Source organism: Humulus lupulus, chromosome 7 (assembly GCF_963169125.1).
Source record: "Humulus lupulus chromosome 7, drHumLupu1.1, whole genome shotgun sequence".
NCBI classification, from domain to species: Eukaryota; Viridiplantae; Streptophyta; class Magnoliopsida; order Rosales; family Cannabaceae; genus Humulus; species Humulus lupulus.
This window is the reverse complement of record NC_084799.1, coordinates 23,428,939-23,455,959: the sequence shown is the minus strand read 5'-3', so window position 1 is coordinate 23,455,959 and position 27,021 is coordinate 23,428,939. Positions and strand designations below refer to the sequence as shown.

Below are 27,021 nucleotides of genomic sequence, written 5' to 3'. Positions count from 1 at the left end.
TTTGAGGTAATCAAAAGGTATCTAAAATATATAATCTAAAAATAAAGTTATATCTTTTTTTTTAAAAAAGTAACTCACCGATATCTTATTAGCATCGTAAGTAATCAAAATGTAACATTTTATAAATCATGTTTAAAGGTAACTAATTGGTATCTTAAAACAACAAGTTTTCTACAATTGGGCTTTGGAGGTAACTAAAATGTATCTCTAATTATATGATCTAAAAAATGACTTTTTTTTTATGAAAAAAATAACTAATTGGTCTCTTATTTTTAAATAATAAGATATCATAATGTAATATAAAATTAACTACTTGGTATATTAAGATATCTACAAATAAGTTTTGGAGGTAATCAAAAGGTATCTAAAATATATAATCTAAAAATAAAGTTATATCTTTTTTTTGCAAAAAGTAACTCATCGATATCTTATTAGCATCGTAAGCAATCAAAATGTAACATTTTATAAATCATGTTTAAAGGTAACTAATCGGTATCTTAAAACAACAAGTTTTCTACAATTGGGCTTTAGAAGTAACTAAAATGTATCTCTAATTATATGATCTAAAAAATGACTTTTTTTTTTATGAAAAAAATAACTAATTGGTCTCTTATCGATATCATAAGCAACCAAAAGATTTCTTTTTAAAACCTATAAAAAATGAAAAAATATGGGAAGCAGGATTTTCTCTGTGTTTCCAATTACAGGTATGCATATGTTTTGATTCCAGTATATTGTGCTGATGTGACATGTTATATATGTAAATAAAATTTATTAAGGTATTTTTGTAATTAATTTATATTATATGTATATATATATGAAAAAATCCAACTATAGTGGCTTTTCGATTATTTGTCTTTTTGTTTTTTTTCTTCTGATTTTTGTCGCTCTCCCAATTTATTGTCGTTTTTAATATTTAATGTTGTTTTTCAATTTATTATTTTTTTATCGTTTACAACCAGGTTTCTTTTTTTTTTAGATATTTGTCGTTTTTTATGTTTTTTTAATTAATTGTCAATATATTGTCGGTTTCTCAGTTTTTTAGGGTTTATTTGCGGCATAAATACCACATGTTTTTCAATTTTATACACTTATATACCACATCTTTTTTTCGACGGATTAAATACCAAACGTTATGATTTGAGCAATTCTGTCACTACCACTCTGTTTCCTAGGAAAAAAAGACACGTGTAGGGCTCTGAATAAATCCCGTTTATTTCTTTTGATATCTCGTTTCAATTAATTGAATTATTTTAAAAAAAACACAATAATCAAGCCCTAAAATTCTCCCTTGGACGAAGACGAACCAAACCAGGTAGCACAGCTTCTCTTTTCGACACCTTACCAGAGGAAGACGAAGCAGACGAAGACGAAGAGGAAGACGAACCACACCAGTGCTTGAAATCGATGGTGTAGCTTGAAATCAACAATGGGAGATGCCTCCTCTTCTTCTCACATAAGCCCTCGAAGCAATTGGCAAAGAGTAAGCCCTCGTAGTAACTCTGTGAGGAAGAAAGGTTTTTCAAAATCTAGGGGTCCTAACACTTGTCACTATGGGGAACCATGGGTTCAGAGGACGCCATGGACAGATGCTAATCCTGGAAAAAGGTTCAATGCTTGTTGAAAGATGAAGGTAAGATCGTTGTCCCTTAATTTTTTAAATTTTTTTTGCCATTTCATTTTCTTTTTGTTGAATTTTCAGTCAGGAGGTGAGTGTAATTTTTTTCATTGGGTTGACCCTGAAATTTGTGAAAGATCCAAAAAATTCATACCGGGGCTGTTGAGAAGAATTAGGTAGTTGGAGCACGAGATTAGCAATATCAGAGAACCACTGCAGGCTATGGAAAATGAAGACCAAATTATGGGACCAATGACATGTGAAACTTACTATTTGAGAGACCAAGCTAATGAAAATGGGTTGACATTGTTTGGATCTGTAAAAATTTCAAATTAATATTGTTGATGTCTATATTTATTATTGTTGTGTCTGTTTTGTTAAAGAATTGACCTTGTAATTTGAATCAGTGACTGTTTGTATATTGACAATGAAAATGGAATTTGTAGCTAGTGTTTTGCATCAATGAAATTTTATTTATTTTGATCCAAAATGTTCTTGCAAGTTGTCTTTTAAATGTTGCAACTAATATTTTGCATGATTTTGCACCAATAAATAAGCCATAAACCAGTAAATAGTTGCTGCATCATTAATTAAGTCAATTTGAGTGCCATTATCATGTCCCTGTTTAGTAATTCAAAAGTCATAAACCAGACATAAATTAGTAAAAAGATCCTGCACTAGTACAAAATTCTTATAGTTTTAAACCAGTAAAGTATAAGGAGTTGCTCATTTATCCATCCACCCTAAATATTTAAATAAAAGAAGCTTCTCTACACATGTACAAAATGATTTGTTTTACACAAAACGATCTGTTCCATCCCCTCTTCTACACAGAACCAACATTATAAAATGAGTTGTTGAAGAGCATGTCTAAAATTCATCCTTGTTCTGCTGAGATCTAGAGGCATGTTCCTTTGCTTTTTGTCTCTTTCTCCTCTCATTCCTCTTCACTGTCTCAAGAAGTGGGTTAGCCTTAAATGGTCTACCTCTCTTCTTAGTAACTTTGGGCTGCAACATATCAATTAGTTTTTAGTAATATCATAACCAATAACATATCATATAAAAAATTGATGACAGTAGATAAGAGTGTACCTCCTTAACAACTTCATTTTGGCAAGTCTTCTTACATTTGACAGTAGAATGCCCAGTCTACTTACATTTGCTGCAGTGATTAGCTTGACCCTTCCTTGAAAGTGTTGTAGCACCTAGTGGAGGTTTATCATTGCTTCTGTTTCTCTTTTTCTTTGGTATTCTTTGGAGGTGGGAGTATGGGGTTTAGGCCATTTTGAGGCCACTTATCTGGACTAGGCATAGGCTCAATCATCCTAGCATATGCAGCCATGTATGCATTTTTTTATACTAGTCATCAACAAAATCATAATGGATCAATCCTGATGACCTTATAGAACCTAAAGCATGGGGTCATGGTATGCCAGATAATTGGAAAGCCCTACAAGTGCACACTTTCTTCACCAAATCAACCACAAATGTTTGTGTTCCTTTATATGTTACTGAAAATCCAGCATTTCCAGTCATTGTTGAGTAACATTCCATGGGCATTTTCTTGAGTTTCTCAATAATCGCAAAGATCCTTTTTACCAACTGGATTTACCCATTTCTTAACTTCTTCCCTTTTGGTGTTGAATCTGCACATAAGCCAGAATCAGACATTCTCTAACAGTGTTACAATTGCCTTGTCTCTTGCAAGCATGATAGCTGAGTTAAAGCTTTCACATAGATTGTTAAGACACATATCACACTTCACAACTTCTCTAAAATATGATTTGCTCCATTCTTAAGGGTCTTTTTTCAGCAACCATTTGTAAGCATTCTCATCTACTTCTTTCAGAGCATTCATTCTTCGAGAAAACTCCACAGGTGTAGTTGTTCGTGCACAACCCCATACCATTTATTTTAATATCAAACCAGGATGTTCTTTTTTGAAGTTGGAGTGTAGATGCCTCACACAAAACCTGATTTCACTTCCAATCATAATGTCGGCCAAAGCTTTTTCCAAACCCTTTTGCCGGTCACTCATCATTGTGAAAATACTTGGGTTTTCAATGCCAATATCCTTAATTATTAAATTCAGAAACAAAGTCCAAGTTTCAGTGTTTTCCTTCTCAGCGCAAGTCCAAGTCCAAGTCCAAGAAGATATCAATCATCCTACACTTCCTTATTTTCATATCAAAGATCATTACCCTAATATCTTCATCTGAAATTAACATGGCACCTTTGTGTACAAAGTTCCCATATGGCCTCCACCAAAAACCAACAAGTAACTCATACCCAATATCCATTGCAATTTGCTCTAAATCATACATGCTGAAACATTCCCAATCACAGTAACAAAAATAATCAATCCCCTCTCCCTTCATATTTTGTCTCATCAAAATGAATGAACCACCTCCCACCATGATGCACACTAATTGTGAATAACTCAAACTTTAATTTTGTCAATGAAAAAAAAAAATACACTGATTATTTCTAGTTAAGTGCATATTTTGTTTCTATAATAGGGTCCCATTCCTATTCATCATATAGACAAAGCCAAAGAGCCTCTAAAAAGTATGACAATGATCAGAGAAATGAAAAAACCCCACCACAATGCTCTGTTTTAGCTTAAGTCAAGAATGCATTATTTTAGCCTAACAATGACAAAATCCCACGTCCCAAAGCATTACAATACCCCTTTCTTTTCCCTTTTACTTAGTAAAAAATATTCCAAATAGATATCATCACAGTCAATGCACATGTCAACCTACACATACTTCCAAAAACCAGTACCCCACACCAATTTAATAATACACCTAACTTAAAAAATAAAACTCACCCACACCAAACACTTTACAGACTAAACCCCATAAAAAGCAAAAAAATCCATTTAATCACATATATAACAAAGAGAAAACTAACATACCATACTTAAGGGGTTCCTCCTCAGGAAGGCGTTGAATATGCATTGGTGATAAAAAACCTCTTCCCCTTCGTCTGGTCTGGTTCGTCTTCCTCAAGGTTCATTTGCTTCGTCTTCCTCTTCGTCTCCGTCTTCCTCTGGTAAGCTGTCAAAGAAAGAAGTTGTCCCTTAGTGTTGACCCGAAGAAAGAGCAAAAGAGAATTTGAGTGTTTGATTTTTGGAGTTTCTGTTTTTGAAGGACTGGGTTTTAGTTTTTTGGGTTTTGATTTTAAGTTTTTATTAGGAATTGTTTTAGTTTAATTTAGTTTTATAAGTTTTTGACAAGAATAATTGAGATTTATTCAGAGTCCTACACATGTCTTTTTTTTCTCAAGTAAGAGAGTCGTAGTGATGGAATTGTCCAAATCATAACGTTTGGTATTTAATCCGTAAAAGAAAAGATGTGGTATATAAGTGTATAAAACTGAAAACATGTGGTATTTATGCCACAAATAATTTTTTTTTTTATCATTTTACAATTAGTTGTTTTTTGTTTGTTGTCGTTTTCTCAATTTAATGTCGTTTTCTTAATTTATCGTTTTATATTTGATGTCGTTTTTTTCAATTTATCTTCAGTATATTGTCGTGGTTTTTATTTTATTGTCGTTTTCTTTGATTTCCCGATTAGGTATCGTTTTTATCATTTTATTGTTGTTTTGTCTATTTATAGATTGTTTTTCAATCTATTTTATCCCCCCCCCCCTCTTTTTTGGGGGAAATTCTAGTATGCATATTTTAGTTGTTCAGTTAATTTTTATTTTTTTTGCCGAGAGGATTTAAATTGTTTTTTACCCTTCAATGTTATTGTTTTAAAATTTACAAAAAGTGACTCTATTCAAGATTCAATTTCCATTTATTTATCATCGGGCAGTGCTTTTCAGTTCTCCGGCACAGTTACGGTTTCTTTTTCAAATTCTCCCAAAAACCCTAAACTCTCTCTGTCGCCGCTCCACCTGGGTGCTCCGGCCAACTCACCTCGCCGATTCTCTACCCTTCATCGCTATCAGGTATTGTGTTAAGTTGATATTTAATTATAAGTTTTATACATGTTTTGATTAGAAATTTGTAAATGTACCGAGTTTTGATTATTGTTAGTAACAGTGAAATCATGGTTTGTATTTTTTTTTTTAAAGAAGTAGAGTTGATTTTCCAGAGGAATGATTAGATTATCTATTTATTCTCAAATTTGTTGTTAAATTACTATTCTTTGGCTGTTAAAAGTATATGTACTTCCAAAATTATGAATTATTTCCCGCTGGACCATTCATAGCTCCGCGCTCTGTATCATAAGTTGCATTATTCGGTAAACCCTTTATTTATTAACTTTTTAGTTTATTTTTTTTAAATATTTATATTTTTTCAGTTTCAGAGAATTTTTATAATTAGGAATACATTTGTTTTAATTGTTTTGAAAACCAAAAAGCAGAACAAATAAATTTGTGTTGAGTTATTATTTTTTAATTGAAATATATGAAAATTTACTTTCTTCTTCAGTGAAAATTATGAATACGACTTTTACTTCCCTCGAAATTTCGCTTTGTTCATAGTAATTTTCATTAAACCACTTATAAAACCTCCTCATTGTATAATTTCTAAAAGATTAACTTATGAGAACTTTTACTGGGATAGTTGAAAATTAACTGAGAGATCCATATGAATCCTTTTTTTTAATACTATGCGGCACTTTCTTCCATGAATGTTTGTCTTCTGTTATTATGTTATAGGATTTCAGTTTCTGTTATTCTTAGCTTAAATTTGTGTTTGTTTCTAGTTAAACGACTTATTTCAAGTCTGGTTTTAGCAGCAGAGCAAATTAAATTGTGGTGAGTTATTTTTTTAATTGAAATTTATGAAAATTTACTTTCTTCTTCGCTGAAAATTATGAATATGACTTTTACTTACCTTGAAATTTTTCTTTGTTCATAGTAATTGTCATTAAACCCACATATAAAACCTTCTCACTGTTTAATTTCTTAAAGATTAACTTATGAGAACTTTTACTGGGATAGTTGAAAATTAACTGAGATCCATATGAATCCTTTTTTTTAATACTCTGCGGCATTTTCTTCCATGAATGTTTGTCTTCTGTTATTATGTCATAGGATGTCAGTTTCTATTATTCTTAGCTTAAGTTTGTGTTTGTTTCTAGTTAAACGACTTATTTCAAGTCTGGTTTTAGCAGCACAAGATTCTACATCATACAGAACTGTTGTAGTTCATTTTGTGATGGATCATTCACGATCAGCCTCTGGGATAGGCGAGGATAATGTTGGAATTCCAGATGATTTGCGTTGCAAGAGATCAGATGGGAAACAGTGGAGATGCACTGCCATGTCCATGCCAGATAAGACAGTATGTGAAAAACACTATATTCAGGCAAAGAAGAGGGCTGCTAATTCTGCAATGCGAGCTAATTTAAAGAAAGCCAAGCGGAAGTCATTGGGTGAAAGTGATATTTACTTAGAGAGTAAGAGTGATGATTTTGATGTGCCACTTGTGACCCCAAAAGTTGAGGAGTATTCTGCTCCAGTCCATAGGAAAAAGTACTTTGAGAAGGTATCCAAGAATCAGTTTCGCTACTCTCCTGAAACACCACCAGTGAGAAATTTTTCAATACGGAATTCTCCGAAGCCAGATGATGATTCACATTTAGATATAACACAGTATGAAGTGAATTTCAGCTCATATAAAACACCGCCTGCTTCTGCCATGGATTCATCCAGAAACAGATCACAGAGAAGCTTTGATGCTAATGCGACAACAGTTTCGGTATGTTAATTTTGGTGCAAGCTTACTCCTTAATTTAGTTTTTGAGCGCTGCTGTTGTACTCAGGATAATTACTGTGATAATGTTATATTATAGAGAAGATTTTTCTCTCAGAGTTGGATTCCCCCCCTTCCCCTCCCTTTTCTTTCCCTTCGGAAACATCTCATTATTTTGGTGACTGCATATCTCTTTGATAGTGTTTGCGTTCTTATCCTTAGAGTGGAGTTGTATCTCTTAGGGAACTAAAAGTGAATCATCATGATTGTCAGATTGTATTTTTCTTTGGTTTTCTCTTTGAAGATTGTGGGGATAACGTTTATCATGGTTATCTTTTATTCTATATTTACTGCATGATTCTTATTCCAAGCTGAATACCTTTTTCTTCAGGAATACTCTGATCAAAGCACAGAATCATCTGAAGAGACCGGTGGCCAAACTTGCCATCAGTGTCGAAGGAATGACAGAGAAAGAGTTATTTGGTGTCTTAAATGTGATCGAAGAGGATACTGTGATAGTTGTATATCTAAATGGTGAGGTTGATTCTCTAGAAGAACATACATATTTTTGAATGTTGATGTGCATGCTTAATTGAGATGCTTTGGCTTTTAGGTACCCGGACATCTCAGTGGAAGATATTCAGAGAATATGTCCCGCATGTCATGGTAATTGTAACTGTAAAGTTTGCTTACGTGGAGATAATTTATTAAAGGTACGCCAGAGATAATTTCTTTTTTTTTTTGTTTCAAAAGTTAACGAGACAACAATTTTATATTTGAAAGTTGGTATAATCTTTTAATCACTTGATAGTATGCTCGGATGTTTCTTTTGTTTTAGGTTAGAATAAAGGAGATTCCTGCCCTGGATAAATTACAATATCTCCATTGCCTGCTATCTTCTGTGCTTCCTGTTGTCAAGCTAATCCATCACGAGCAGTGCTCTGAGGTAGAATTGGAGAAAAGGCTCCGTGGTAAGATGCTTTTGATTCTTCTATGGCATTTTAATTTTGCTTTTATTTAGTATATCACCTATAAATATTTTAACCATTTTGTCTCTGTATATTTTTTCAGGAACTGACATAGAACTTTCAAGGACACGATTGAATGTAGATGAGCAAATGTGCTGGTATGGTGATACCCTTGTAGCATTGATGATATAGTAATCTAGATTTTCTTTACTTCAGTCTTCATGCATTGACTTTCTTAAAATGCCCACATGAGGAGCTAGGACCAGGCCTTCTATGGTTCCTACTTCCTAGAGTACTCAGTTATATTATTTGTATGATCAGTCCATTGAATATGTGTTATGGTGTCTGTAATATTCTTATTAGCTTTTTAATTTATATCACATCAATGATTTTAGTCTATAGTGTACAATAATGTCATCCTTTTGGAGACTTGAAGTTTGATGTGGTTTATTGCAGCAATTTCTGTCGGATTCCCATTATTGATTATCATCGGCATTGTGCAAACTGCTCCTATGATCTTTGCCTTAGTTGTTCTAGAGATCTGAGGGAAGCATCTGTGGCTTGTATTAATGGAGTTGCAGATAGTAAGATTGGCAGAGAAGGTGAAGATAAGGAATCTGTGGTGGAGCAAGTGCCTAGGGTCAAACTGAACTTTTCAGACAAGTTTCCTGAATGGAAAGCCAACAGTGATAGTAGCATTCCATGCCCCCCAAAGGAGTATGGTGGCTGTGGATATTCATCATTGAATTTAAGCCGCATATTTAAGATGAACTGGGTTGCAAAATTGGTTAAAAATGTGGAGGAAATGGTAAGTGGGTGTAGGGTTAATGGGGATGCCAACATGGAGAAAATCGTGTTTAATGATCCTAGACACTGCCAATATGCTAATCGGGAGGTTGGTGATGATAATTTCTTGTATTGCCCTATGTCAGAAGATATTAAATCCGGTGGGATTGGTGACTTTAGAAAGCATTGGGCTAGAGGTGAACCCATCATTGTTAATCAGGTTTTTGATAGTTCATACTCTTCAAGCTGGGACCCAATGGTGATATGGAGAGGGATTCAGGAGACAAGGGATGATAATTTTAAAGATGAGAACAGAATGGTAAAGGCCACAGATTGTTTTGACTGGTCTGAGGTGAGCTCTCTCTGCCATTGCTTTTATCTTCTTCCATAGGTATCATGTCTCATTTGCTTTCATGTCATTCTTGTTTCATTGAATGTCTAGTTGATTGATTAACGCCCTCTTATTTATCAAATTCTGCCAAATAAACCTTTGTGGTTTTGATATGATGGCAGATTGAGGTTGAACTTGGCCAGTTTCTAGAAGGATATTCCGAGGGACGATTCTGTGAAAATGGTAGGCAAGAGCTGTTGAAGTTGAATGATTGGCCTTGCCCAAGTGCATCTGAGGAGTTCTTATTGTACCAGAGACCTGAATTTATTGGTAAATTGCCTTTACTTGAGTATATCCACTCCAAGTGGGGTCTTCTCAATGTTGCAGCAAAACTTCCACACTACTCTTTGCAGAATGATGTAGGACCTAAGATTTTTATTTCCTATGGGACATACGATGAACTTAGTAGGGGCAACTCTGTGACCAATCTTCATTTCAACATACGAGACATGGTTAGTTGTTCTCTTCTTGTTGACCCAGAGTTGTTGATTTTGAGGATATATTTGTCTAGTGAAGATGTTTTATGCTTCTTCTTTTGTCAGTTGTCATAATTGCTTTTTAATATATTTTAACAACTCTCACCTGATATATGCAAATAATGATACTTTGTGAATGCTCTGTTATTTCAAGTTCCGATTTTATATTATTAGTGCGCATGCATCAGGTGTATGTTTTGGTGAATACATGTGAGGTGAAACTAAATGGTCAACAGACAGCAAAGATTGAGAAGATGTCACGAGCTTTTGAGGAATCTGAGGAGAAAGATCCCAAAGGCGATGGAAAAGTAGGTGCAGGCGAGGGTAGGTCACCTGATTCATCACTTGGTGAGCACAGGTTGGAAATTGAAAATCATGCAAACTTGGATGAAAATAGAGATGTGGAGATGATGGATCAAGGGGTTGATGATACTAGTGTTGAGGGAGATGCTGTCATTGGGGAACACTCAAACCAGAATGGTGGAGATGGTTCTCAAAAGACTCGTCCAGGAGTTTCTTGGGATGTTTTCCGCCGTGAGGATGTTTCAAAAGTGTCTGAGTACCTGAAAATACACCAGGAAGAGTTTGGGTTGATCGACTGTGAAACATATGATTTTGTAAGTTTTACCTAGTATTTACTAAAACAGCTTTTCAACTGTTGACTAAGGCTTGCATTTTGTTATTGCTGTTGATCATACATTTTGAATTGTAGGTTACAAGGCCACTTTATGATGAAAGATTTTTCTTGAATGGGTATCACAAACGAAAACTGAAGGAAGAATTTGGTACGAACAAGCTTATTTTTTAGTTAGTTTGATACTCTGCATATAACTGCATTTGGTACGGATGTTTTGCTTTCTGGGATTATCATTTGTGAAGTGTTTTCTTCTAGAGTTGGTTTTCACTTTATAATTCTCTACTAACGCTGCTTATAATTTCTAGTAATAAAATGAATATATAGAAGTGATAAATTATTCCTAAATCCTTGGCTGCGACTATGTACCAGAAAGATTGACAATTAAAAAATTATTTTGTTTAAATTGCTCAATTTATGTATTAGGAAAGAAGTGCAAGTAATTAACCATGTTTGTTAAAGATACGGGTGATTGAAAATGTTATGCACTCCCGTGTTTGTGTTGAAACTGAATCTAATTGGTTCTTTTTTCTTTTTCCTTTTTGTTTTTACCTTATTAACAAATATGGCTCTGTTTATTATCCCTGTTTGTTTTGTTTTGATAATGTAAAATACTGAAGTTTCTCAATTAAATTTTTAAATGCTAGAGAATATTTGGCTTGTGTTTCAGGAGTTGAGCCATGGTCCTTTGAACAGCATCTGGGGCAAGCTGTATTTATCCCAGCTGGGTGTCCTTTTCAAGTAAGGAATCTACAGGTGAGTGTCGTGTACGTGCACTTAGTGGTTTTTATGCTGTTTACATAATTTTCAATTGAAACATGTGAGGATATAATAAGTGACCTGGAATATCCTTACCTGATTAAGTGTGAGGTTGTTATGGGAATCAGTTGCATAACAAAAAATTCAAAGTTGTTGCTTGAGAGCTACTTTGTCCAAAAATATATTTTATGTAGCATTTTACTGGGACTGTGAGAGTTTCTGCCCGAAACTTAATGTCTTGACTGTTTGAGCCTCTTGCATTAGAATAGACTAAATTTTCAGTTCTTCAATATTTGTTCGTGTAAAATAAATTTACATCACAAGGTTATTTTAACTCTCCAGTCTATGTTTACTTTGTCTGAGATCTTTTGATTACTTAAACTAGTTTTTGTGTGCTTTTCTCAGTCTAATGTTCAGTTAGGACTTGATTTCTTATCTCCTGAAAGCCTGGGGGAGGCTGTAAAATTAGCTGAAGAAATTCGCTGTCTTCCAAATGTGCACGAAGCAAAACTTCAAGTATTGGAGGTCAGAAAATGATTTATTTTCTGTGCCTTATTTTTATTATGCTCCCTACTTTCTATTTTTTTTTAATGCGTCTTTATGTGCGTCTGGATAAGATGTATATTTGATTACTCGGCTTTTAATTCAGGTAGGAAAGATATCACTTTATGCTGCAAGTGCAGCCATTAAAGAAGTTCAGAAACTGGTGCTTGATCCAAAGTAAGAAACGTCGGACATTCTTTTGCTGATTTTTTAGAACACCATGAAGATTTCTTGTTTGAAAACACGTCAATCTAACTGGGCAAATTTTGCCTTGTGCCTTTTGTGCAGGCTTGGCTCAGAGCTGGGATTCGAAGATCCAAATTTGACAGCTGCGGTTTCTGACAACTTAGAGAAAATGATCAAGCGAAGACAGATAACTTGTGCTTGAATTAGTCTGCATGTAGCTATCATATACTCATAAATATAGGAATATTCAAGTCATCCTGATGGCCATGAAAGCCGGATTCGTATTCAATATGTAAATTTATTCGTGTATATGTTCTAATTTTTTGCACTCACAAAGTTAGGTATTGGTACCTCAGTCATATTAAGAAAAACAATCTCTCAAATCATTTTATATACTTCATAAAATATGCTCCTCTTTGTGTTTTTGTTTTTGTTTACATGGGATAATCTTTTCATTCTGAAACATGTTTTGCAGTGTGTAATACCCATATTTTGACAATTATGAAAAATTACTCAGAACCGTTATGTTTTAGTCAAAATGGCAGACTAGTATTAAATAAAAAAAAGTTCTCCTTCGTATCAAGAGGTGAGATTAAAGGATTCAGCAATTCTCTGAAAGTCTAACTTCACCTCTGGCCAAGCAGATTCCGGTGCCTGAGCGTTTAGAGTGAACAATCTACCACCGCGAACGCAACAAACCGCAACATTATGCCTGCGAAACAAAGGACTCTCGACCCTGAATTCGAGCTCATAGTAAGCTACATTTCTAACAGAATCCTCTCTCAAATTTGACTTTACCAAAGTTCCTTTCACATCAGGCCGTTTCCCAGTTCCTGTGATGGTTCTAACTATCGTTTCTCCAACCTCCTGCGGTCCTCCAAATGCCTCAATTCTGTGAAAACAAAGAACACAAAACACAATACAAGTTTTACATGACACATTATACTAAACATAAATAACAAGTTCATATATATATACATTTATAGAGAGAGAGAGAGAGAGAGAGAGAGAGAGAGAGAGAGAGAGAGAGAGGTGTACTTGAAATCAAGAGAAACTGGTGAAACAATAACGCTAACATTAAGCTCTCCGCTGGTACCAGGAGGCCCAAATGCAACAACAGGCTCATTAACATTGCTACGTCTTCGACTATCATTCAATGAAGGAGGATCAAGTGACCTTTCCAACTCTTTTCTCTCTGCTGCTCTATATAACAGCCTCTGATCTCCAACCCAATTTGCAGGGTATATGAATTCTGTCGTTTCTCATCATTATAAATCCAAAACTTTAAAACATTGCCCAATTGACAAATAAACAGCACTTAGTAAAGAAAGAAAGATATAGTTACTAACCAAATCCTTCATTTGTGTCCAAGCACCTATTGTAGCCACCGATAGGATAAACGACATCAAACTTGAGATTACGACTAGTTTCTGGGGACAACCCCAAGAGAAAACTAGTAACTCCCAAAAAATTTGCACCAACAACAACCAAAGAAGCAGAGCCAACACCCAATGAGAGCCGCCTCCTAAAAGTCATTTCTAGCGGGGAAAATTGCGCCGCCGGAGACCGTTCCCGCCGGCTAGCCGTCTCTTGATCAAAACTATCTTTCCGGTCACCGGAAGATTGCGTCAGACATATCTGGTGAAAGCATGCAGTTTTGCATGTATAAAAGCAGCGTGATAATGCCATTTTCTCCTTTCTTTTTTATGATTTTTCTCTTTTTGTTTAAAGCACTGCTTTTATGTGGTTCATACACATTATCCTCTTTATTTTATTATTTTTGAGGGTTAGATATATCGTAATATATGTTGTTATTATATTGGAGGAGACTTTTATATACACTAAGTTCAATATTATTATAAGGGTTAGGACCCAAAAGTAAAATTGAATTGTGAGCTCAAAATAAATTAGGCTAATTGTCACTATAAAACATTACATTGACTTATAATGATTACCGTGTATTAACTTTTGTAAAGTTGATCAAGTAATTCAATGAAAACAAGTCATTTGATAATTAATTCTCATTTAGTTTTACAATGAAGGTTAAAATAAAATTATTGAGATTTATTAATTCATAGTTATAATATTATTCAGGTATTTTACAGTGCTCAACACCACTTAGTGTAACCATGATACGTTATAGTATTACTCTTATTCCATTCAATGGATGACTTTTTGGCTAATTATTAAGCATTACATTGGTTGGCAATTGATACAAAATCATAAGAAAGCATGCATGTACTTGTCACAATTATTTTTCTCTCAACATTATTATTATTATTATTATTCTCTTATGTGTTTTCCAGCTAAAAAGAAAAATTTCTCTGAATAAGCATATATTTTTTGTATTTATATTAATAATTGTATGGGTAATGGGTATCTTATAATGGCAAGAGATTCTGTAAAGGAGATTGGTAATACGTCACTTCTTTACTTATTTTTAAATTTTTTTCATTACTTTTGCATTGGTTTATTAATCATGAAAAAGTAGAGTACTCGAGTTCTCTTTTCCTAACTTAGTGATAAAATTGATAATGCTTATCTGGTGTTGGTGGTTCACGTTTTTCCATGTACCAAATCACATCACCATCTACTAAACGACCGCGTTTCGGTCGCCGACAACGACAATAAGCTTTGTATAAAATAGAAAAAGAGCAATCTACTTAAACGACGTGTCGTTTAAAATGGAACTAACACTTGGAACTGAAAATTTTGAAATCTAAAACTGAAAAGGACCAACTGAAACTATAATAATTAATATTGATACAAAAATCGAAAAGCAACATATTATTCGAATATCATGATGATCACTGTCTCTCTCTCTCTCTTAAACTTCCCAAGCATGCTTTTCCATTAACGCTGCATGTTGCTGAAACTGAGTCAGAGTAGTCTGCATACTGGGATGGTGGCTGCCATTAATGCCTCCTCCAAACCTCAGATTATTGACTACATCTACAACTTGTTTCTTCTGTTGATCATGGTGAAAGTTTCCTTGCCTGCTAATTGGTCTTGATCCAATCCCCAAAAAGTCAACAGTCATCACATCTCCACCACCGGTAGTAGTCAAACTACTACTAGAATTCCCGCCATGCAAAACGACGTTACTGGCATTGTCGTTGTTCATACTTAGCTCCATCTCTTTCATAAATGTACTATCGCCACCACCACCACCTGCTGCATGGTTCTGATGATCAAAAAGCAGTCCACTAAAAAGCCCTACATTCTTGTTATTATTATTATTATCAATATCATTATTGTGATGGTTTCCATTGACGTTGAAAAACTGCGGCGGTGGAGTAGCAGTGGTAGTGGTAGCAGTAGTACTAGTACTATTCATTTGATATTCTTGGAGTAATGGATGATCTTTCTTGGCGAATAATTGATGATCCAAACTAGCATAGGTCGACGGAGCCATGGCTGAGCTAGCGGAGCTTACAGTGGTTGCTCCCATTTGAGCTGCCTTCTGCAACAAGGCAGTGGCCGATAAGTAAAACTCGCCGCCGCCGCCGAAATGGTGGTCGTTATTTTGTGAATGATGATGATCAAACGACAATGGAGCTGATGATGAAATGTTGGTAGTTGTAGTACTACCATTGTTGATGATCATATTGTTCAGGCTTGATCTGGAGAAGAAGCTTCCTCCTGGAGCCATGGCACTGTTGTTCAAGGATTGATGATGATGATGGTCTAGGATTAATGGGTTTTTCATATTCATCATCATGTGCTTGAATTGATCTGATGATGTCGTCTCTGCTTGTAAATTGGCGTACTTATTGTCGTTTTCGTCGTTGATGGTAGATATTATTGAAGACACGAGCTCCGGCTGGGTGGAAGAAGATATATTCTGTCGTTGAAGAGATGTAGTTTTATTGTTTTCTTCAGCTATGGCGTCGCAGAAAGCTCTATGAGTTATAAAGCTATCTCTCCTGTATCATTAATTGTCAAAAAAAACAGTAAATATATTACTCTTTCGGGGTCAATTTAAAAAATAATAATTAATTAAATAAATAACATCGTTTACTCAAAGTGTTTTATCCAAGCCAACGATATTAGGGATAGAGACGAAACAACAATCTTGTAAGTTGAATAGTCAAGGTTCGACTAAACAATATATTATTAAATTGAATTGCTAATGGATACGCAAGACAACGAGAGCTTGTAATACAGTACTTTATAATAATTATTAAATTAAAATATATAAAATTTAATTACTATTAGTGATATTCTACCTTTTTCTTACCTGTAAGTTGTTTCTGTAATTTTTAAGATGTTATATTGTTATAAGTATAATTTAATATTAAATTAATTTATATATATTTAATAAGTAATATAAATTATCGCTATCTAATCGTAAAGTAGCACTTGTAAACGAGCACCGTGTAAAATAAAATGGCAACACAAATTAAAATACTAAACTACTAGTAGAGGTCTTCATCAAAAACAAAAAAAAAAAACTAGTAGATACTCCATATCATTATACCACATGGGAAGAGAAAGAAAAAAAGTCTTAGTGATTAATCTAAGAACTGCTAACCAATTTACATCTTTTCACTAATTTATTGCTTAACAGTATAATGTACAATTTGAAATTAAAACCCTAATAATAATAATAATAATAATATGATGCATGGAATTAGATTAATAATTATTACCTGGAGAAGATAGTTCCACACTCGCATTTGTACTCTCTGGTACCACAAGTCTTAGAATGGGCCTTCCAATCAGACTGAACAGCATATTTCTTAGAGCATTTCTCACACTTCCATTTCTTCTCGCCATGTTTTCTACAGAAGTGTTTCTTGATCCCAGTCAAGTCCCCGAGAGCCCGGGTCGGGTTGTGGTGAACGCACGACGTTTCGGGGCAGATGTAGACCCGTTTTCGGACCACCTCGTTCGGACTTCTCTGCCGGAGCTTCCATGGCAGGTTGTGACCTCGCCGGTGAAGCTGCAGATTCTGGTCTCTCTGAAACCCTTTGCTGCAAATTTCACACACAAATCGGTTTCTCGCTAGTAGAGTGTTTGGTGACAGGGCTATTACCTCCGCACTTGGATCTGTGTGTATGTACAGAATAACAATTATTAATCCCAATTATTTTTCTTAATTAACTTTAATAATAATAATGATAAATAAATTTATGATTTGGTTGAAACTTGAAATATATTCTTTTTGAAAAAAAGAAGAAAAAAAAGAGAGTAATAAGCAGTGGAGAAAAGGCTACAGTATAAGGCAATTATTGCAATGCGAAGCCAATAATTGAACCCCTTCTCCTTCAACTACTTAGACCACATCAATAATTCATCTAATTTTTTTTATTTTAAATATTTTTGGACGTAAGAAAAAGAAACAAAAATCAATTAATTCTATTTTTTTTATATAAATAAATACCGAAAAGGGAAGAAAAACAAAAATCTGATCAGAAGTTTTTATGTTGCTCTTTGGTTCTTTTGAATTGTACTACTGAATCAAGATCATGAGGTGAGCTGAGCTGAGCTGCCCCCTCACGATGTTAATTTATTTTCCAACCAAAAATATGAACAGTAGTAGGCCCATTAACACGTGAGCTTATAAGCTTGGAAAAAATTAAAGCTTACAAGAATATTCATTTTTTTCTTTCAAAAAAAGAAAAGAAAAGATGTTAAGTGATGAAAATTTTGTTCTATTCTCTTTTCAAATATACAATGGCCATGATCAGTTGCAGTTCAACAACATAAAATTAATTCAAACAACTGATAAATTAATCAATTTCAAGCTTATTATACACATGTAATTAACATAAACAAGAGAATAATTCTCAACTATTAAGCATGACTTTTTTTTTTGGAGAAAAATAGCAAGAATTCCACTGAAATATCCTCATTTCAACGATCCATTATTTCATCAAATATTGACTTTGTTTGAAAATATTAATCAAGAAATGAAGAAAAAAAAAGTTATAAGAGAGGGGAAACTAAATAATAAATAAGAGCTCTGGGGCTGTACCATACTAACTTCTTTTTTTTAAAAAAACTATGAATGTGTGTGTGTGACTGTGACTGTGTGAGTGTACATGTGCAATTATATATATATATATATAGAGAGAGAGAGAGAGAGAGAAAGAGGTAGTAATTTAGGTAGGTAGGTATATACCTGGGTTTCCTGGAGGGTTTCTTTTCTTCTTAGCTTGTTGTGAAGGTTGTTCAAGTACTTGATGAGTAGAAGAGCCATTGCTGGTTGTGGTTGAAGAAAAAGAGTTTGAACCATTGTTATTATTATTCAAGTTTTCCAGAACTTCTTCTTTTTCAACTCCTCCTCCAACTACTCCTGATGATTCTCTTCCAAAATTCCCTGAAGACAAGCTTCTACCACCATGATCTCCACTACCTGTGATAATTGACATTTTTGGAGCCAAGAAAAAGATAAAATACAAAAGAGAGTTTTTTTTTTTGTTTTAATAATATTTATTGTTTTTGTCTTTGTCTCTCTTTCTTGCCAAAAACTCTTTGTTCCTTTCTCACTTAACTTCTTCTCTTGGTGCTAGCTAGCTAATATTTAAAAGAAAGAGCAAAATATATATAGTACTATTTTAATTTGTTTTTACAAAAATATTTAATATATTTTTTCAAAAAAAAAATGAAACAGAAGAAAAGATGAGTTTTGTTGTGACTTTAGAAAGACAAAACCCAGAAAATTCTCCCCCTTTTTTTTTATGGTGAAGGAAGAGAGTTTCTTGTAGTCATAATAAAAGATGAACACAAGAACAAGATAAACTTGGTCTACTTTGGCTGTGCTGTTGCAATATATTAACATTTATTATATATGTCTATTTTAAGATACTGTGTTGGCTGTTCTTGTGTATGAAATATTGGAAATACCCTTGCCAATGTTGGGTTATAATCATAATACCCTTTCTCACTAATCTTTTTCCTTTTAAGATAATACATATTATAGTATTAACTTTTAGATAACATGGAATGGATTTTAATTAATATTTTAATTTATTTATTTATTATATATATTACTATATTACCATTTTAATCTAAGTTGTTAAGTTTGAATTTCCCTTAAGTTAAAAAAATACTATACCACGTGAAATCAAAATTTAAAAAATTAATAAAAGACCGGCCATGCATATGAATATGATGCATGTATGTGACATCAATGAATTAATAATAATTTATATTTGTATTTATTATTACTTTATGGTGTATAGTATAGATCCTAAAAACATATTTGATCCAATACAAATTAAATTGGCAACTTAAGTAATATTTTAACAAAGATGTCAGCATATAATGTTGGACCCAAATGCTTCTTGACCAATGTTCATTTGTTAGGGGAAAAGTTGTTTAATTAAGAACTTGAAAAATAGGATGCGATTCTATGCACATTCTAAATTAATAACAATACTCCAGCAGAATAATAATTTTCTCAATCAATTAATCTATTATGTGGTGGACTTAACTTGTTTTAATAATTTCCGAGATTTTAAAGCTGAAATTCTCCCATTTTAAATGTAGAAAGTGGAATAATATAATCTATAGAAGAAGTATGTCACAAATTTCCTAACTGGTTCAGTGATTTTCTTAATGAAATGATCACACAAGTACCGTAAGTCCAAAATATTGGAGAGTAGTCATTATTGCTTTGTTCTTTTTAAGACTGAAAATTAGAAGAAAAAGAGTCTGGTTTAGGTAATTTTGTTATTTTTGGGAAGTTTAGGGGCCATTAATAATGGAAACACATATATTGGGTTTTCCACATTTTGAATATTTTTCAAACTTTTCTGCCAGACGGCAGAAACCGAGGGTCTAGTTCTGATTTCTGAACTTGTCGCTTTCTGAGGATTTTTTTCAATCAAATAAAAATATACCCAAAATACCCTCTCACATCTCACCAAATTTTTTTCTTATTTTTTCTATTTATTTATTTTCACTAGTGGTCTCATTCTTTATTATTAACTAAAAAATATAATCGCTCTATTCAGTTTTTTTTTTCATGATTAAAAAATATACTTCTTTAAATTTTATTGGGAAGATTGTGTTTCACCTTACTTATACAATATACTTTTTATATGCACGTGGACGTCTTGACTCCAATTTTTTTATGATTATATTCATTGTATAACAAATAATTAAAGTGTCGAAAACAAAATTCAAACACTTTGTTGTACGCGTATTTTTATTTATATATTTATTATTATTGTTATACACTTTGCATTGTTTTTTTAATAAAAAATTATAAATTATGTATAAAAAATTTATGTTTTGTGCAAGAATTATTTTGGTTGATTACCTTTTATTTTTAAAAATGAACTTTTACTTACGTTTTGTCAAAAAGTTAAAAATATGAATAGATAGATCGATTATTTGAACACTCTATTTTGACCGATTACTCATTTTGAAATTTTATTTTAAAAAGTTAACCTTTAGACCATGTATGTATTCAAAATGTTACAAATTCTTTATAAAAAGTAAATTATATATATACTATGTTTTGTGTAAGGGTTCACACCATTTTGAACCTTCTGTTTTAGGTTATTACTCGTTTGGACCTCGTGTTTGTGAAATCGTTAAAAATAGGAATATATAGATAAATTAATTGAACCACATGGACTTTGGTCAATTACTTCTTTGGACCCTTTATTTTCAAAATGATAAAATAAATTATTAAAAATTAATCGACCAAAGAATTCGTATTGAATTTTCAGAAAAATATTTGACTAAAATAGAGTAGATAAATATATATATGTATATTTTTATATAATTGTGTTGTAGATTAATTTTAAATCACTTAAATATATATATATATTTATATATATGCATGCACATTTCATTTTAATTATAATATTTTTTAATAAAAAATCTTTCATTTAAAAAGACACTTAAATATCTCTCATTTAAATTAGTTATGTTTACCCAAAAATGGCTCCGGATGACATGACAAGAGTTTCTTACACTTGACACGTGGCAGTTCTAAGTGAGGAGATCCTGGTCGGTCATCGACCAGATAATTGTTGGTTTGTAAAGTCTCGCGGTTAGGTGCGACCAGTCTGGTCGCATGCTTCCATTTACTTTCTTTAAGATACACAATCTTGTAATAATTATATTCATTATATTTCTTTTTATTACCTTGATACGTTGATCTTAAGTGTAATTAAGACTCATTGGCCCATGTAACCCCCTTGAGCCTATAAATAAGAATGAGAGGGCTCAAGGAAGGGACTTTGGAACCTTTTAACTTGAGTATTCATAGAGGAGAGCATAGTGTGATTATCCACTGAAAGTTGTAATACTCCCAAGAATTATGAAACTCAAGAACCCTAGTTCTTTGATCACAATTTGGGGATTCAATATCAATAAGAACACTAAGTGGACATAGGTCATTACCATCTAGTTGGGGCCGAACCATTATAAATTGCTTGTGTCACTTTCTTCCCATTTGATTCTTCTCTTCATTTCCTTTTTTTTTTCGTTTATTTGACTCCGTGTCGTTGACCAAATCAAGGGTCAACATTTTGGTATTTTCATTGAGAGTTGAACTCAAGACTTCAAGAAGATCATATGGCGAAGACATCCAAGAGAGCTGGACAGACTACTGGCGCGGCATCCACTCAGCCTTCTCCTCCAAATGTGGCGGAGAATGAGCCACATTTGGATTTTGAGGAGGAAGAAATGGACTCAGAGACGCTGAGGACAACACTGAGTGTGTTGCAGGACGAGTTGGCCAATCTGAGGGCTAATCAGGAAAATGCGGCAGAGACCTTGGTGCTGTAGCAGAGGGAGATTGAGCGCCAGCGTCAGGAGTTGAACGAGTGGTAGGTGGACATGGACCGTCGGCAGAGAGATGCCACGGCCGCTCTTGAGGCAGCCATTCAGTTGGTCCGAGGACAAGCTGTGCCGGCCTCTCAACCGGATCGGCCACCAAATGCACCACCACAACGGGCCCAAAATCTGAGTCCTCCAATTCAGCCAGCGAGCCCTCAAAGGTTGGAGCAACCGCCTGTTACCCAGCAGGATGTCCCAATTCAGGATCCTAAGCAACAACCACATTCTCAAGCTGGTCGCGACAATACCCAGCGGCAGAGGCAGAATAAGGTCGGGCAGCCTCCCTGAAGCCCTAGACGCCCAGGGGACGATGAGCCAAATCCACCGAGCAGGGGGCAGCGTCCTTCTGCTAACAGAAGGCAGAACGAGTCAAGCTCTATGGTCAGGGGCCCCCCACGGCATAATAATGCATGGGGACCCACCGACCAACGTAAGCCTCCCCCTAACGCTCGGGAGATGCCAGCTAGAGGAGGAAACAGTGTGACCAGCCGGTCACGCCATAGTCGGTCACAGTTTAGGGATGACTAAGACTATAATGAGGCAGATTTCGGCATGAGGAATACTGGTCGAGGGCGTGAGGAAAGAGGTGGGGACAGAAACCCCCCACTGAGAGAAAACAGGTCTGTGAGCCATAACGCTGGGGGGCAACCCCGACATCATAACGTCTTTGATCGGCTGGGCGCTAGCGAACAAAGGCGCAGAGAAGATGACCTGAGGGACGTGCTCAACGACAGACGCGAGAGGCACGATGAGTACGCTCCCTCGGCACCAGTCGCCCCAAAGATCCCAAATGCAGTTCAGGCTCAAATTGATGCTCTGAATCAGGCGGTACAACAGCTGGTCGGGAGCCGGACATCCTACATTGAGTATGATCGGAGGAGAGGCATTCCGTTTGTGTAGAGGATTGCTGTGGCAGAAACCCCTAGCAAGTTCAAGATGCCAGTACTGCTGAATTTTGATGGGTACGGGGACCCAGTATCTCATATAAACAAGTTTGAGATACAAATGGATATTCAGAAGGTGTGAGATGATGCCCTCTGCTGGATCTTCCACGCCACCCTATCTGACATTGCTCAGGAGTGGTTTTTTAGGTTCCCTCCTGCTAGTATAGTATTGTGGGAAATTTTCGTAAAGGAATTTTACGGACAATTCTACGCTGGTCGCGTACACCCCACAGAGGCCAATCAGCTGGTCGAGATACGACAGAAGGATGGAGAGCCCTTAAAGGAATACGTCCAACGTTTTATGCGGGCAGCGGCTGGAGCCAAAACAGTGGGTGATGAGGGAAAGATGATGGCCCTAACTGCTGGGGTCAGGTGCCATTCTCCCCTCTGGAACAACCTAAGAAAGAATGGGGTAAAAAGTACCCAGGAATTTCTTGATCGAGCTGATCGATACATCAAGTTCGAAGATGCGATTGCCAGCGAGCGGAAATCGCCTACGAAAGACAAAGGACCAAAGGAAGATCCCACCAAAGCCACCAAATGGGTCAAAAAAACCCAATGGCAACGGCAAAGGCCACGGGAATGGAAATGGCAAAAATGGTGGAAAAAGGGCGAACAATGAGCCATCGACGTCCGAAAACAAACACCCCAAAGGCAATAGATACGAGCTGAGATTCACCAACTATACGACCCTTGTCGAGAGTAGAGCAGAGGTCTACCAGATAACCAATGCCAATGTATCGTATAAGCGACCATCACCTATAAGGAAAGATATCTCCAAGAGAGATACAACTAAATTCTGTCAATTTCACAACGATTACAGACATGACACCAATGAGTGTAACTAGTTGAAGGATGAGATTGAGTTCCTGATCAGACAGGGACACCTAAGAAGATACGTACGAGCCGCAGGAAGGTCTCAGCGAGAGGCTCAAGGAGGCAACGAGCAGGCGCCTGCACGCTAACGCTCGCCACCTTTATAGCCAGTTCTTGTGGAAGGTACATTACTCACCATCTGTGGCGGCCCACACCTTGCAGGAGATAGTGGGAAGGCAAGAGAGCGTTACACTCGGACCTTACGCCACGACCAGGACATCGAGATGATGAGTGTGGAGGATCGGGCACCTAAAAAAGCTCGAACAGAGGATGAGTTGATTATTTTCTCTGAGCACGATGCTAGCATGTTCGATTCCCACATTCAGATCCACTGGTCGTGGACGTCCAGATTGCCAACATGATGGTTAAGAGGGTGCTGGTTGACACAGGGAGCTCAGTCAACATTTTGTACAAGTCTTCACTAGAGAGGATGAAGTTGTCCGTCAAGGACCTGGAGCCGTGCAACCAAACCATATATGGTTTCTCTGGTGAAAGGCTCGTGCCGACAGGGTTAATTAGGCTCCCAGTTTCAGCAAGAACTGCGCCTGCAAACAGGACATTTCTCACTACTTTCATAGTAGTTGATTGTCCTTCTGTGTATAATGCTGTAATTGGGAGGCCTATTCTAGTCGACTTGCGAGCTGTAACCTCGGTCTGGCACCTTGCCATGAAATTCCTGTTATATTATTTTATAATATAATGTTTTAGATTAAATAAATGTGACATAGAGTGTCACACATTGTAACATATAATAGAGAGTTACATTATTTGGATATATGTGAAATATCCAAACATGTAACATATTTAGTGTTACAAATTCATCACAAATTTGTAACTCCTAAATATCACCCATTATTGTGTAGATTTGTTGTTACACAATATTGAGATGAATTTCTTAAAGCCATATGAGAAATGGCTGATAGAGATGTGATTTTAACTCCCATATTGTGTATGGAAGTTACAAAATCAAGTGGGAATAAATTGGAATGTTTTGGAAAAACTTAAAAAATTGGTTGCTGAAACTGACCAAGGGCCGCGGCGCTAGTGGCTGACAGATTCATACTAATTCGGTTTTTATCCAATTTTGAACGTTTCCAACAGCCAAGTAACTCCCAAATCTCTATTTTAATTCCATAAAACACCCAATTAATCATTGGTAACAGCTATGGGGGTTGGTGGAATTTGAAATTCAAAGGGTGTCTCTAAACTCTATAAATAGGAGCCTAATGCTCACTTGTAAGACACACTATTTCTATCCACTAGAGCACTTGGCTAGAAACACCTTGAGGCTTGATTATTCCAGAAAGCATTTCCAAAATCTGTGAGAGATCCCTTAGTGCTTGAGTTAGGGGGAAATAAGCTTTTGGACAAAGGTTTCAAACCTTGTTCAAGTTGGTGATCCCCAATACTCTTCACTTTGATTGTGTGAGTGAGAGTTCTTTGTTCATTGTTCTTATTCTTGTTCTTTTATTCTATTGCTTTTCTTTTCTTCTATTATTCACTCTTTTACATGTATCTTTTGTTTTAGAGTTGTAAGCTCATCTATATCTTTTCATTATACTACTTATAGTTTATTTGTATTGTAACGCCCTGGCTACCCCAGAACAGTTACGGTGAACAGTGAACCGAAAATTTGACCCGTTACCCGAGTCCTTTGGTTGAAAACGTGATCTAAGCGTTATTATTAGGTTAAGGTGAAAACCAGTAAAAAGGAAAGGATACCCTTCATTAAGTAAATAAATTGCTCATGAGCTACTCAAAACATTTATAAGTTGTTTACCATACAAAAGGGTCGCTAATGTTTCAAATTTACAAACCCCCGCCGACCTAAGCGGCAAAAATAGGGTAGTCCCTCTGAGAACTCCCTGACCGTGGTGGTCAAGTGGCCAAATATGTACACCACACCACCTACGCTCTCCACTAAAGGTTGGGTGAGCTTCTCTTTCCCTTTACCTGCACCACATAGCACCCATGAGCCAAGGCCCAGCAAGAAAACACAATAGAGCATGACATAATATCAAAAATGATCGTAATAATCATCCAGGACTATCAGACCATAACAGACAGGTGACAGAAGCCAAAGTAAAAAAAAATGGGTACAACTCCCTCTAGCCATGTGACGATAGGGTCACCAAGGCTTAACTGATAAGTGGTTCTCTCATAAGTTTAATCAGGATAGGTGCATGGCGATTGGACACCAACATAACCTTCCTCCCGACTCTAGAGTCGTAACTATGGACTGCGTCCCCTTAGCCATGTGCCCTGGCTATGAACATCTGGTCTTAAACCAGACAAGCGCTTATAAGTTCTTCGACCTTAGGGTCGGTCTAGCATTAATGCCGTAGAGCCATTCAATGCATGTTCATCAACCTTAGGGTCGGTCCCTGACTAGTCAGTACAATAGACAAGTAATCAGCATTCACTAGCATTTAATATGCAATCCATGTCCATATACATCAACCAACATGCTTCAATAACAAACCATGCATGTCATATACATATACAGGGTGCAACTGTATCAATACACTGTTTTCTTACCTCTGGTTCAAGTGAAAGTTATTATAAGAACGACCCCTGAGAACAATCAATCTTTAAATTCCTTGACGGTCACCTGGTCATAACCAAAATATAGGATTCATCAATAAAATAGATTAATTAATGGTTCACAATCTAAAACCACACTCCCGGGATCAATCCCCCACTCTCGGGAATCTTAATTGTAACGCCCCAAACTCCAGGGACCGTTACGGTGTGCCTTGTAAACAGTGCTAAACTCGCTAATCGAGTCATTTGGCCAAAACGTGTAACTAAGTATGATTAGCGGTTTAGGGTTTAAACATTTTGGTTAAGATGTAACGTTTCACTATAACATTTAATATATACATTGGGATCCCGAAAATAAAGTCTCAGAGTTTATTAAAGAAAATATTACAACAGGCCGTTCTAAGCGGCAAAACAGGGTTTAACCCTAGTTCCACTTTAAACCTCGGCCGTGGCGGATGAGCAGCTGCATATGTACACATCATCACCTAAGCTCTCCAACTCAAGGATGGTCCAGCTTCCTCTTGCCTTTACCTGCACCACATAGCACCTGTGAGCCAAAGCCCAGCAAGAAAACACAGAATAACATGATATAATATCAACAATAACCATAGTAACCATACAGGACTATCAGTCCAAGCAAATAGGTGACAATAGCCAAAAGTCACAATAATGAGCATCACTCCCTCTAGCCATGTGACGATAGGGTCACCATGGCTTAACCGATAAGTGATTCTTTCTTAAGTTTGATTAGGACAGGTGCAAGGTGATTAGTC

At 35.6% G+C, this 27,021-nt stretch overlaps 3 protein-coding genes across 8 annotated transcripts; 1 reads left to right on the top strand and 2 right to left on the bottom strand.

Annotated features, from left to right (window-relative positions):
- The first annotated feature begins 5,294 nt into the window (after positions 1-5,294).
- On the top strand, positions 5,295-12,505 carry LOC133790946 (E3 ubiquitin-protein ligase JMJ24). 5 transcript variants are annotated; one of them, XM_062228798.1, is made up of 15 exons: positions 5,295-5,581; positions 6,346-6,397; positions 6,757-7,343; positions 7,729-7,871; positions 7,951-8,050; positions 8,176-8,308; positions 8,409-8,463; positions 8,762-9,443; positions 9,605-9,934; positions 10,147-10,575; positions 10,671-10,743; positions 11,263-11,348; positions 11,757-11,876; positions 12,001-12,071; positions 12,183-12,505. In XM_062228798.1, exons 3-15 carry the CDS (start codon positions 6,801-6,803, stop codon positions 12,280-12,282), a joined length of 2,865 nt encoding a protein of 954 aa, XP_062084782.1. In that variant the 5' UTR covers positions 5,295-5,581; positions 6,346-6,397; positions 6,757-6,800; the 3' UTR covers positions 12,283-12,505. The 5 variants fall into 5 exon arrangements, with proteins under 5 accessions (XP_062084782.1, XP_062084784.1, XP_062084783.1 ...); XM_062228800.1 differs by having other exon boundaries at positions 6,754-7,343; XM_062228799.1 differs by lacking the exon at positions 6,346-6,397.
- On the bottom strand, positions 12,442-13,863 carry LOC133790947 (psbP domain-containing protein 7, chloroplastic). Of its 2 annotated transcripts, none has more exons than XM_062228803.1 (3): positions 13,430-13,863; positions 13,119-13,341; positions 12,442-12,972 (listed from the first exon to the last, which is right to left on the bottom strand). In XM_062228803.1, the coding sequence occupies exons 1-3, from the start codon at positions 13,767-13,769 to the stop codon at positions 12,660-12,662; spliced, it is 876 nt and encodes a 291-aa protein (XP_062084787.1). In that variant the 5' UTR covers positions 13,770-13,863; the 3' UTR covers positions 12,442-12,659. The 2 variants fall into 2 exon arrangements, with proteins under 2 accessions (XP_062084787.1, XP_062084788.1); XM_062228804.1 differs by having other exon boundaries at positions 13,119-13,332; positions 13,430-13,856.
- Positions 13,864-14,806: 943 nt separating this feature from the next.
- Positions 14,807-18,836, bottom strand: LOC133790945 (zinc finger protein GAI-ASSOCIATED FACTOR 1-like). The gene is made up of 3 exons (XM_062228797.1): positions 18,208-18,836; positions 16,733-17,132; positions 14,807-16,006 (listed from the first exon to the last, which is right to left on the bottom strand). Exons 1-3 carry the CDS (start codon positions 18,455-18,457, stop codon positions 14,908-14,910), a joined length of 1,749 nt encoding a protein of 582 aa, XP_062084781.1. The 5' UTR covers positions 18,458-18,836; the 3' UTR covers positions 14,807-14,907.
- Between the last annotated feature and the right edge of the window lie 8,185 nt (positions 18,837-27,021).

Bases quoted from the DNA above. Each gene is read 5' to 3' on its own strand.
- LOC133790946 (XM_062228799.1), top strand. From the start codon at position 6,801: ATGGATCATTCACGATCAGCCTCTGGGATAGGCGAGGATAATGTTGGA. The intron at 11,349-11,756 runs GTGAGTGTCGTG...TGCTTTTCTCAG, and splicing joins TTCAAGTAAGGAATCTACAG to TCTAATGTTCAGTTAGGACT. The intron at 12,072-12,182 runs GTAAGAAACGTC...CCTTTTGTGCAG, and splicing joins AAACTGGTGCTTGATCCAAA to GCTTGGCTCAGAGCTGGGAT.
- LOC133790947 (XM_062228803.1), bottom strand. From the start codon at position 13,769: ATGGCATTATCACGCTGCTTTTATACATGCAAAACTGCATGCTTTCAC. The intron at 13,342-13,429 runs GTTAGTAACTAT...TATAATGATGAG, and splicing joins GGACACAAATGAAGGATTTG to AAACGACAGAATTCATATAC. The intron at 12,973-13,118 runs GTACACCTCTCT...TTGTTTTCACAG, and splicing joins CCAGTTTCTCTTGATTTCAA to AATTGAGGCATTTGGAGGAC.
- LOC133790945 (XM_062228797.1), bottom strand. From the start codon at position 18,457: ATGTCAATTATCACAGGTAGTGGAGATCATGGTGGTAGAAGCTTGTCT. The intron at 17,133-18,207 runs GTATATACCTAC...ACATACACACAG, and splicing joins AAACCCTCCAGGAAACCCAG to ATCCAAGTGCGGAGGTAATA. The intron at 16,007-16,732 runs GTAATAATTATT...TTAATGATACAG, and splicing joins TGTGGAACTATCTTCTCCAG to GAGAGATAGCTTTATAACTC.